Genomic DNA, 13,271 nt, shown 5'->3' with positions numbered 1-13,271 from the left:
TTACGATGCTCCAGGGTATCTCCCGTGATTGTGAATTTCTGGTGTGTCAACGTTACCTGCAAGCAGTCTTATGCCTCTTCGTTGATTCGCGATATGGTGGTGTTTCACGCACCAGATGAGGGTCAGTGGGCTGATATTTTGAAGTTACAGGACCCGTCCCTCGACTCCTGTCTGCCCATCATTCGTGCATTTGATCAGTCGCACCGGCTACAACCACCGCGTCTTGACCCAGCTGTTTCCGCAGCTTGCCAGTTGCCTAGCGCTGAGTGGGAGCCTCATCGATCCATTCGTCCACCCTGTGACAGGAAGTCTTTCACCCGGGTTCCGTCCAGTCCGGACTGTTTCCAGACTCACCAACGGTCGGAGTGCCTCCACCAGCGGGCAAGATGCACAGCTTACAGCCAAGTGGGCCATACGACAGGCTTCACAGAAACATCGCGTAGGTGCCACGCTTCCTCCGGACACACAGGCTCATCACGAATAATCACCTCAGGACTTGGAAGCCTCGCGTCCCATTGATGGACAAGTATTCTCCGTCATTCTCCAGTCAGGTGCCATTTTCTTCTAACCTTGGACGTCATGCATATTCCGGTGGTCTTCAAAATTGACACGGCATCATCCATTTCTGTTGTGGATGGTGCCACATACCAACGCTTGGTCTCGCCAGCTTTATCCCTGTACACTCGCATCTTGCATAGTTTCAGTAATCACTCTACATCAGTCGACGACATTTTTTCCACACAAATCTCTTACAACGGTTGTCCTTCACTGCCCAGTTTTTGGTGGTTGGGGCGCTGGTGCTACTAACCTTCTGGGCCAGGACATTTTTGGTCATCTGGGCTTATAAGTACCGAACGCGGTACAGGCGCTGTCGATTCCCTCATCGGATAATCTCCTCACCCCGTTGCTCAGCAAATATGAAACATTGTTCTCATCCTCCACACCAGGGGTGAAGGGTTTTGCCGCACATGTTCAGCTTATTCCCTCTGCTGTTCATCATTTTTTTAAGGCCCGCCCGGCACCCTTTGCTCTCCGTGATTGGCTCCAGGTGGAACTTCCACTGCTTACAAGATGAAGGCCTCCTTTTGCCCGTCACGCACAGTCACTGGGCAACGCCTATCATGATAGTTGAGAGCCAAACGGTGCTTTACACGTCTGTGACGATTTTAAGGTCAAGGTCAATTCTCAGTCTGTCATCAATGCATATCCTGTCCCATCGGTGGATGACATACTCTCATGTCTTGAGGGCTCAACTGTTTTCACCAAAATTGATTTGCATGACACTTATTTGCAGCTACTGTTGGACGAGGAATCGCAGCAGATCCTAGTCATCAATACCCCATGTGGCCTTCCCTGGGACAATTGCCTCCAGTTTCCAAATAACATTTTCCAATGTTATTTGGAGCACCTCACAAGCCAGGTGCCCGGGGCGGTCAATTATCGGGATGATGTCACTGTTGGTGGCTCGTTCACGGTGGACCTTGCAGACAAGCTGGATGGGATGTTTCAGGTTTTTTCCCCAGGTTGCTGGAAAGAAAAGTGTGACTCTTTTGCGTGAGAGGTCAGCTATCTTGGGTTCATGATCGATGCCCATGGCCTGCACGCCTCTAAGGAGTATGTTGAGGTGATTCAAAACCTGCCTCCTCCCACCAATGTGAAGCAACTGATGCTGCCCTCGGCCAAATCAACTAGTATTGGTGTTTTATACCCCAGGCCGCCATGATTTAGACACTCCTGACGGGGTTATTGTGCAAGGGTGCGCAGTGAGTTGGGACATGGCACGCAAACAGGCTTTCACATGTCTCAAGTCAGCTCACTCGCACCCTCCTTGTCTGGCCACTTACGATCCTTCCCTGCCTCTCATTGTCGCTGTCGATGCCTCGAACTATGGCCTGGGAGCAGTCCTCTCACAAGTGGTCGATGGTGTCGAGAGGCCTGTGGTTATTGCATCCAAAAAATTCACCGATGCATAAACCAAATACTGTCAAATTGAAAAGGAAGCTTTGGGGCTGGTTTTCACACTGATGAAATTCTACAATTTTGTGTATGGTCATCATTTCACACTGCAGACTGACCACAAACCTTTGGTTTCTTTGTTTCAACTGGATGCTGCAGTGCCCACCCAGATGGTGCACCCCCTCCAACACTGGGCACTCTTCCTGGCGACGTTTGACTTTGATATTGTCTACCGCACCTCAAAACAACATGCAAATGCTGATTTTCTGTCCCGACTGCGTGCACGTGTTCTAATTACTCTTGATGGAAGTGTGCATGCATGGCACTCAAGTTTTTGTATTGTAGCCTGACAAAAACTAGGCAAGTCACTGCTGTGAACCACGAAGTATGTTGATACAAATATAGGAGACAAGGTGGTTGGTTGGTTGGTTGGTTGGAGAAGGGACCAAATTACGCAGTCATCAGTCCCTCCGACCTGAGATTAACTGAAACCGATAAAATCCCACATTAAAAGAAGGAACTACAACATCCATAAAATGATAAACTATTAACAGGGAAGGAAGGAAAAGGACAGAAGACAAGGTGAGGGAAAGAAAGTGACTAATGACAGGGGCATGAAGGAAGAAGCACAGGAGACAATTTGGTCTTCAAAAACACAGTAGAGAGTGAACATCATGACAGCAAGCCGAAATTAGTACTGTTGAACAGTCAGAATTGCCTTCAACATCAAACTCACAATCAAACATAGTTAAAATGAAAGTCTTGGTACAGAAAATCTCAGTAAGGGTTGTATTCACAAATCGACATAATGGAGACTCCAAAGTTGAGACATGAAATGCTGATTCACTTGCCGGGACCAGTATTTATTCCCTCTAGCAAATCAAAGGCGATCCCCAAGCGATGTGTTTACTGCAGTCTGAAAAGTATCAGCACGTGAAAAATGGTACTACCTGCTACACAAATAATACTGTCATCACTCTCCTTAGTCTGCGTCCTAAATGTAGGAGTGTTGAGACATTAGGGAGATCTTAAGCAAATCTTCACGTAAAAAATACGGCATTACCTTTATAACCTGTACTCCAAAACTTACTTTTGTCACTTTATCAGTCCACTCGAAGCAGGTAAAAACAAAACTGTTAAACAAGAAAACTTATAACTGCACTTACCAAGAAACATGGAATTGATAGTAAGATCTCTACGATTTGCATCCAATTTCCAATCAGTCGTAAACTCCACATCAGCATGGCGCCCATCTGTTCGAACATCAATACGCAATGTAGTTACCTGTGCCAGGAAAGGTCATTCATGAAACACATATTGCCAATTCATCAAACTGTGCAGAGAAGTAACTCTTACCTCAAAATTTTCCTTGTCATTTATTCGTGGAGTGACTGTTCCATGTTTTTCTCCTTTCATATTGATCATTCTCACACCCTCTGTCTCAAACATTTCTTTCATTTGATCTGGTGTGGCAGTAGTGGCGAAGTCAAGATCCTTTGGATTGATTTTCATCAGCAGGTCCCTAAAGTAAGTTAAAAAGCATGTTAGTACTTTAGCTGCACCATACGAGACAGTTTCAAAGAAAACTTATCTTGGTCACATAAGAAAAGCGCAAAGAAAAAGGTAAAATGCACATAGGCCAGAAACAACAAGCAGTTTCAATTGTGTGTGTAATGACTGTACAATACATAAAGAATCAACATTTCTATCAGCATACTCAGACCAAATTACTAAGTCCGCTAAAGCAAAATATTCACACGACCAGTATCATTCTTGCAGTAGAACTGCAGGTTTTACATTTACAGCAGTCCAAAAACAACAGTAACATTCATAAATGAAATACTGGAACAAGAAATGAGTAACACTATCCATCACTCAGTCTTAGTGTGATAAAGAAAGGAATGAGGTATGCAGCCGTAAATATCATTTATCACTCATCCAAAGATGTACAGAATCTAATGCATAGCAAGATTAACTTCAAACACAAAATGAACCCACCTCTGTTTGACAACTCCTTTGACACAACAGAATACCTGCATGCGTAACAATATAATGATTCTGGCCCAAGAGACTAAAGTTGACGGTCATGTGTGCATGAGGTATGCTTGCTTGTGTATATGACTTGTGTTTCTCTTTTGCTAATGAAAACTGTGGCCGAAACCTGTATATAAATGTCTTTTAATTGTGCCTGCCTGCAACTTAAGTGTCTTCTTTGTGGTAAGTTGCGATCTTTCTTTTCCTACAATGTAGACAATATAATGCGTATGTGTTTTCCACATCATAGCAAGAGATCACAACTGTGATAAATGGCACACACAAATAACTAACAGCTTCAAGTAAGATACCGGTAAGTCTTTAATAAAATTACGATATAGTAATGTACACCCCACACTACACACAAAATACATCCCAACTCTGCAGCTTATTATCTCACCAAATAATATGTAATCATTCTTAGTCTGGGTATAGAAGTTCATTAATTCAGGATATTTTACCAGAGATATTAAAATGTGTAGTTGTTAGGTTCTATATGAGAATATTGGCTTCACTAATGTCTTAAACTACTGGCTAGTCTCTTCCCTTAGGCCTTGTTCATTTTGCATAATTTGCGAAAAGGTTATGCATTTTAGGATTACCACCCGCTTGTACAATAATGCAATAATTGGACTTCAAAAGGGTTTCTCTACTGGGACAGCCATTATACATTCTCTACTTCTGCCACAAGAATGAAGGTCAACTTCAGGGAGGCAGTAATCAGTAAGTTAACACATTCGGCATAGTTTCATTCACTGATGTAATGTGGGATAATAATTTAAGATAAAGCTGCACTTACACAAAAGGTACTCACTGAAAAAAGTTTTATAGATATTACTGCAAGTTCTGGTGCTATCAGTGTGGTGTACTGGTTAGTGTCACTGTTTGGTATGCTGCGGGCCGCTGGTTGAAATATGTTACATTTGTAATGTTTGTACATCTAGAATATTTAATGGCTGTATAAATACTAGCTTTTTGGAACATTTGATACTTATATAAACAACTGCACTCTCCACCCAGGAGATCAGTTCCATTTGGCTGCACATCAGTGTCAGTATAAACAAGCTTTTAGTTCAATGTGTAGTGCTTCACTGACAACTCAGCCTTTGGATTTGGAATTGATTATGATTTCGACATGACACTGCTGGTGAAGACACTGGGTATTCTTTAGACATCTTCATCACTGTCACTCATAAAAGCAGTCACCTACATGAACAGGGAGCAGAGCACAACTAGTTCATCATTTCTACAGTCCATGTTTTCTGGAGACCAATGAATTCCTAGCAAATGGCAAGTCAGCTGCACATCAGGCATCCATCAGTGTTTACTGGAGATGCTGGTCAAGACCAGACAAAATGGCTGAAAGTATCTGACATTGTTGCCAAATACAACAGATGAAATGACATGATAGGTTTGGCAAACATGCACTTTTACTTGGATGGCACAGCCCACCACTGGTTTGAAAAGAACAAAGTGGTCAACAGCTGGGACAAATTCGAGGCCGAATTCAAGAAAGCCTTTGGTAGCAAGCAACAGCAAGTCTGTTTAGCAAAAGAACAGGGGAAAATGACACAGACATACAGCGTGTTTTGGCAGTTTGCAACATTGCAAGCCCGGATATAACAAAAGCTGAGAAAATCTCCCATTTACTTAAATGAACCAGCTCGAAGACATGTACCAAGCTCTTCTGGCGAAGGCTGTCACTGCAGAAGAATTCAATAAATGGTGCCAGAATGCAACAGAAAAGGGCTGGATGAATGAAGTCTGATGAACTCCTGAATATGGTCCCTATGGCAAGGAAGGAAGACCACCATAACCTTGCTTCTCTCTTACACCACATAGTAAGAGATTTGAGATACAAAATCTCATTCCTGAGAAATAATGTGTTAACTGAAACTCTATTATTTGCTTACACTGAAGAGCAGAGTACGTACACTTCATCAGTATACTGAATTGTAGGAGGATTCAGACAAGGAAAATTTGGAATTAGTAAATAATGTGGTACAGTACCTATGACCCAGTGACAAATCAACGGAAATACGGAAGCGTCCGATCCCGCCCGTCTGCTTTGACCCATGACGTCACAAATATGGCGGAAACAAAAACAAACACACACACTTTCCACAAGAAGCCTAATGACACTAACGGGACAAGCGCAGGAAATGGGGTGTTTTGGGTGGGGGGTGGGGTGGGGTGGGGGGGGGGGGGGGGGGGGGAACTAAATATAAACAAATTTAGACATCTTGCGTAGCTACAACGTGTAGGAGTGAAGACAGCCATGCATGAATACCCACCCACCTCCCCAGGGCTCGTAACCCCTGCAACCCATAGAAGATAAAGATGCTTCAGTAGCTGATTAGTGTTTTTTGTCTTTAAAAAAAAATCTCACGGGATAGAACGAACAGATCAGAAAGATAAATATAATAAACTAAAACAGAAATTGGAGGAAACAGATAATTAAAATAAGTAATAAGCGTTTTTTAAATTTAAAAAAAAAAAAATCTCACGAGATAGAACGAACAGATCAGAAAGTAAACAAAATAAGATAAAACAGAACTGGAGACAGCCACACTCAAACCAAACTCCGCGCCGTCATGACGTCACACACGACAACACCCTTACGTCACGGGTCAAAGCAGATGCGTGGGATCGGACGCTTCCGTCGACCCAAATCAACATAGCTTTAACTACGAAATCCACAAATGACCAATGAATGACATCACTAACAGCAAAACATTATCAGAATAAAACCTGTTAAACTAATGCCACCTCCACAGGGATTGGGGGGCTTTAAGCAGAGATGTTTTAGTTTTAAATGCCTTGAAACATATTAAAAAGTTAAAAACATACAATCCATAAGAAATAGTCATGACATATTTCTTGGCTTCGACAACTCCCAACCAAACTGACGTAATAATCCAATCTACACCTTGGGCTTCCTACAAATCCATCTTCCACCACAGTCTACAAATGCTGGCTTTGACACCACACCCAGCAGAATGGCTGTAGTGCCTTCTTAAATGTACCCACTAGAGCTACATAGATGTAGTACACAACATAATCCAAGCCACTACCCCCTCCTCCTTCAATGTTTTGCCTTATCCCCTAGCCCTCTGTAGTGTACGCAACAGAAACCACCAACCACAAGAATAATACAATGTACAGTAAACAGAATGCAAACACCATCTACAACTGAAACATAGAAACAAACAGTCTTGACATCATTTACTTAAGATACGATGTCACACTTCAAAGAATGTACCAATGGCTCACATTGTTCACAAGACTCGAGAATTCATATCACCAAAACTATTCTTAAGGACATCATAGGGCAGTTTTCAGATTTTTAAACTGAGAAGACAAAGAAGGAACATTGGTCAATGGAACATATCTGAACCTCATTTACTAACAACACTTAGGGCTTTGGCTCTAATGCAGACAAATATCCAAAATTAATAGGTCAATGTAATGTAAGAAGTTTGACATTTGCCTGAAAATCAGTTATAATGAGGTTAAAACACCACAACTGGTTTTTTACACCTCACATATGCCAGTACTTTTAGAAGCCATGATTTTTTTAATATTAATTTCGAATTTTCCATCTTTTGAACTATAGCAATGTTAAAAGAAACCCTTGTACAACTTTCATTGCTTTCTCTGAGTCTTAAACAGTGGTATGCTTGAATAAAATGTTGGTTTTCAAGCCATGCTATTTAGGGAAATACGGAAGCGTCCGATCCAACCCGTCGGCTTTGACCCATGATGTCACAAATATTGCGGAAACGACCATAAACGATCACAAAGACGAAAACACATAGAAAAACAACACACACAAAGGTTTCACAAGAACAATCTTCTAACATTGATAGCAAACAAAGATAATAATAAACAAGTGGTACTCAAGGCCAGGCAGAGGGGGGCTGCGCCCCCCCTGACCCCCCCCCCGCCAAAGAAAAACTCCCAACCTAACCTCGTATTCAGGGCTACGCTACAGATCAATGTGTAGGTCAATCAAAAGATAAAAAAAAGAAACAAAAAAAAAAAAAAATAAAAGAAAAAAACAATATTGATTCATTAGACATAACGAGTAGCGACAAAACATATAGACCATAAAGATTGAACAATCTAATGGCAAACTGATGAAAGTCTCATAGACGACGTTAAAACAAAAAGTACAGTAAAAAGGTAAACTATATATTACAGGCCCTAAAACTCCTACTAAGGTAACGTCAACGAGGCAACATCTACAAACACGCCACATTCACAAACCAAACTCCGCGCCGTAATGACGTCACACACCACAACACCCTTACGTCACGGGTCAAAGCCGACGCGTGAGATCGGATGTTTCTGTTGACCCTATTTAGAATAAAAGTCTTGAGTCTCTGCCACCATCACTGTCGTTAGGGGGAAAATAAACTGACTGCCAAGAAATCCTTGAATATCAATAAGCAGGCCTAATAAATTAGAAACCCGTAAATGGGCAATGTGTAACCATATAAATAATTTTATGTTTTCTGCAATTTTTGTTTTACTGACACAGTTACCATACATATGATCTACAGAACATATAACCAGCTAACTAAAGACAATTATAAGCTGTTCATTTTGAAATCCAAATTTTTTGTTACTAAGTATGCTTTTTGTCCAGTGTGTTTATAAAAACTATTGCAGTACATGACGTTCTCAAAACAGCTTGGAAATCTGGCAATAATGAAAAGGTTGGTAATCATTTAGTTATGTTTTAGCTCCCATTTTTGAAGGAACTTGACAACAGCATGCTTAAGTCTTTTCGCAAAAATAACACTATAAGAACATTTGATACGTACATAACTTCATTACTTTTTAAACTGAACGATATTTGATTACTTTACTAGTGTTTCCACAGTAACACCTTTACCAATTATTTTAAAGATAATTTACAATGACTATATTACGTAAGTCAGACTCCGGGATTCCACAGTGTGCGTTCTTGGGATGCGGAAAGGCATCAAAGATGAACATTTAATTTAAGTGCAATATAGTAAAATGACTTTACTTCACAGAATTTAAGTGCTAATTCCAATCAACTGAGGCATTTGATAATGCTTCACCAACTTACAATCAAACTGTCACCTTCCAACCTAACCCAAGATCTGGGGAACTCAACAGCATATAGGCCGCATTGGGGAGTGAGAATGGAGTGGGTGACATCTGCCCTCACAGCCTAAGTTACTTAAAGTATACTACCAAAATCCAAATATCAATTGTAAAAACCATACATTTTAACAACTAGCTACAACCTAACAGACAGACTACATTAAACATCAGTCTGCCGTCACATCTAAGATTTGACATTCACTACTGTTGGCTTCACACCCTCAAAAATAGCCACCTTCACACCTAAACTGTGCTACATATCAGGCTGTAACAGCACAAATTATGCTCTAAAAGCTAATATAGGAGCAAAAGAAATATTGTTAGTTTTCTGTCATTTTTCTTTTTGCAGAATTACGATGTCACAAACTGTATCATCACATATTACGTGGCAAACCCAACATCCAGTATCAGTAAGACCACTTGACTCACTAATTCTGGTCATAAATTACCCTAAGAGATCAAATTTAAGAGTTTCTGTGAAGATACTCTTCAATGCAGTAGGAGTCATCAACAGACAGTTCATTAATTAATTTATCTACATGAAATTTAATGGGTGCTCTGGTAAGTTGCTGAATACATGTGCTCTCATATGTCTGACTCCTTTCTGAATTGATGCTAGGCTCTTAAAGTATCTGAAGAAGTTTTTCTTGTACTAGTGTTATGTTCAGAGTGAATTTCACTATTTTTAAGAAAAGGGAAATACTGATCATGAAAAAAAAAAACACTAATGAATAAGTCTATATACATTATGCAGCTGTTGTTAAAATACTCAGTCTTTTTGAATACGTCTCTGTAGAGTGATCTACAATTAACACCAGGTATAACTGTTGTAACATGCTACTCTACACTGAAAACATAAGCCCTGTAACTTGAATTTGCCCAGAAAATAATTCCTTAACTCATTCGTGATTGGAAATAAGCAGAATAAAGCAGTTTCTTTGTTTTTTCACGAATACTGCAAAAACAGATAAACCAAGGAGCTTCATAAATTCTAAGCAGGGATTTTATTACTAACTGTGATTTATCTACAGTCCCAAAAATTTAACACTTTCTATTTTTTGTATTTCATTGTTAGAAAAATTTATTTCTATTGATTATGGCATTCTATGGGACGTATTGAGCTATATGTTCTGAGTTTTGATAAAATTCAATGATAATCCATTTGACTGGCCGATCTGTTGATGTTTTGAATATTTCAACAAATGGTTCAAGATAAATAAAGCTATTTTAGAGATGAATCTTACCCACTAATTTGGTTACTACCATTTTCCAATGTAATATCTATGCACCATAAAATAAAATAAAACTTGACATGTATTATGCATTTAATTAAAAAAGTAATAAGAAATGAATAATCATACGCGGAGTGTATCGTAAGTGTCTGGCAGAATGCAAAAGTATGTACCCACAACAGCAAAAGTATGTACCAACAACACGAAGTTCCTTTCCTATTTTCTTGCATCACTAGATGGGATGCATGACTTCTTTCAACGTACTAACCTGGTTAAGAAAACCTTGGAAGCGAACATCGGTGCAAAACAATAAAAAAGAAACTGAAATAGTAGTTAATAACACATTCAGAACATAAGATAAATTTACTCACTAAGAAGGATGAATATTTTACACTGTAACTATGCGATAATATTACGAAGACGTTGAGCTAATACACTAAATATCAGTACTTACCTTACTGCTCCACCTGCTATTCTCAGTTCATAACCGTATTTCTTGAAAAGGGCAGATAATGCGTCCACTTCAGGCGTGAACAAAGCATGAAATTCTGGAGTGTCTATTTTAAATGTTTCCGATCTTTCTCCAGCCATAGTGCTTGCTGATGATTTGATGATCGTATATTGTGAACAACACCCTAATCGTTGAAGTAATGTCCCTTGAATCTAGAATTGTAAAATAGTTCGCAGAGAATACACATATATGTCATGTCACACTACGAAACGGGCGAAAATGCATGATCCTACAGATAGTGAAGATATAATCTCACCACATAGTTCGCAAGCGAGAGTCTTCCTGCTCTACTTAATAACTGCACTGTATTAACAAACATGTTTCAACATCCATAATTGTTACTAAATGCCATGACTAAAAATTCTACACGAGTTAATAACAATAGTCTGCAACACTGTGAGCGTCAACAACGCAGTTCTCACACAGAACTACACTGTCACATTACTTCACCGGCAAATTTGTCAACAAACACTGAGACATGAGTATTTCAAAGATAACTTGAAGAAAGCGTACATCTGTGTACACCAGTGATCTCCATACTAGTATAGAGATCACTGGCGTACCAAATACAGCAAAGGCAATCCAAAGTAGTTCTACGTTAGTTACTCAAAATCTTTGTAATGCAACAGTATCCAACCAGAATATCAAATGCACTTGAAACTGGCAAACATCCTTTGGCGTAGTTCAGTCCCGGTAAGCGAAATGGGAAAGGAGAAAGATTAATAAAATTCTGTGTTGGTAACAAGTTGTTATTGAAAACATCCTTAAAATTAAATAAACAGGAGGTTGGAAAGTACTTTTATTATTGAAATAAATATAATGTAAAAGTAATTACATAAGTGAACCTTAAAAATTATTGTGGTCTTCTCCTCTGAACCACAAAAAAACAAAGAAATAGCATATAAACTCTTTTTACTCCCATTATGAGTTTCTGGGTACAATCTATTGATGTATGAAAAGTTAATAATATGAAATAACGTGACTGCTTCGCCAAATAAGATTTCTTCAGAATTGTTTGACTTTTATCTGTAATTATAAATACTGCTTTGATGTTGATTTCCTGGTGATGTAACTGAAGTCAAGCTAAATAAATAGATTACAAAGGGCATAAGGAAATCATCAGATACTCTAAGGAAGCAAAATATAACAGAAAAACAAAGTGCAGTTTCCAGAAAGTATGTTGTTAAAAGAAAAGAAAAAATTCCTTGACGTCTATATTTATGTGCTGCTTCATGACCCTGCTGTCAATATCTTTATTCTTGGCTTGTGTGTAACTTTTGTGTTTTCTTTCAGTAAATGTTTTTTTTTCGTATCCAGGGTGTAATTACAAAGCTAATAAAATGTTTTCTTGCCTTTAAATAATATTTTTCATCATATGTAAAGGACTGCAGATAAAGTATAACTATAGGAAGGCTATGATGGCAGCAGAATAGTTAGTATGAAACTTCCTGGCAGATTAAAACTGTGTGCCAGACCGAGATTCGAACTCGGGACCTTTGCCATTCGCGGGCAAGTGCTCTACCAACTGAGCTACCCAAGCACGACTAACGCCCCGTCCTCACAGCTTTACTTCTGCCAGTACCTCGTCTCCTACCTTCCAAACTTTACAGAAGCTCTCCTGCGAACCTTGCAGAACTAGCAATAGCACTCAATCAATCTATCAAGTATAATGATGCCAAAATTTTAACACAAACATCAAGATACTTGGACAGGGTCATCAAAGAATCTATTGAGATTAAGGTCGAGGAGAAGCTCATTAAGCGGGACATCAGTTTCCAGCTGAGCTTGGCTTGGAATACAGCACTCGATCTTCTGTAGAAGGCAACATCCAGACCCCAAGGGACACAAGTATAAAGGTAGAATTAAGCATAACAGCCCAGTACATGTAACAAAGCACATATGTGAAATGGTACCTCAGACAATAGACACAATATCTAAGGGCGATCTTCCGAGCCTCGAGCGACAATTTGAACTGGATTGGCCTGAAAGTGACAGTGCAGCCGCTCCTGGGGGACTAGAACTTCGGACGGAACGCCTAACACGGCACGCCACGGTAACAGAACGTCTCAATTCACAGAAGGACTCAAATGATGACAATCGGAAGATAAAACGTCTAGTGCAGCTTGGACGCCATTCAGAACTTAATTCAGCTGTATTGACAATGGTAAACAGCCACAAAGTACGCGCAGAGAGTTGGGAACAGCCGCGGCTAGAAGAAAACGCTACAGCGGTTGCTATTGGTCGGCGCACGCCACGGACAGCGCCAGACGTGGCGCGAACCGCAGAGGGAACGCCAAACACAAAGTAGGCATAAATACCGGACTCGTTCCACACTGGAATCAGTATCTGACAGCACCTGAATAAGACTGCGAGTCACGCAGTTGAAATATCGTGCAGGA

At 40.0% G+C, this 13,271-nt stretch overlaps 1 protein-coding gene across 2 annotated transcripts in view; it reads right to left on the bottom strand.

The window, feature by feature from the left end:
- LOC126187501 (CCA tRNA nucleotidyltransferase 1, mitochondrial) overlaps window positions 1-11,395 on the bottom strand; it is a 62,664-nt gene extending 51,269 nt beyond the window's left edge. Inside the window, exons 1-4 of one of the 2 annotated variants that reach the window (XM_049928615.1) lie at window positions 11,129-11,395; window positions 10,816-11,024; window positions 3,313-3,478; window positions 3,123-3,240 (exon numbers count right to left, since the gene is read on the bottom strand). In XM_049928615.1, coding sequence (XP_049784572.1) covers window positions 3,123-3,240; window positions 3,313-3,478; window positions 10,816-11,024; window positions 11,129-11,191 — 556 coding nt within the window. In that variant the 5' untranslated portion in view covers window positions 11,192-11,395. Of the gene's footprint in view, window positions 1-3,122; window positions 3,241-3,312; window positions 3,479-10,815 lie in introns of both variants that reach the window. The other variant, XM_049928616.1, reaches the window with a different exon arrangement.
- Between the last annotated feature and the right edge of the window lie 1,876 nt (window positions 11,396-13,271).

This window comes from Schistocerca cancellata, chromosome 5 (assembly GCF_023864275.1).
Source record: "Schistocerca cancellata isolate TAMUIC-IGC-003103 chromosome 5, iqSchCanc2.1, whole genome shotgun sequence".
Lineage (NCBI taxonomy): Eukaryota > Metazoa > Arthropoda > Insecta > Orthoptera > Acrididae > Schistocerca > Schistocerca cancellata.
Note: the sequence above shows the minus strand (reverse complement) of the source record. Positions and strands in the feature narration are given on the sequence as shown.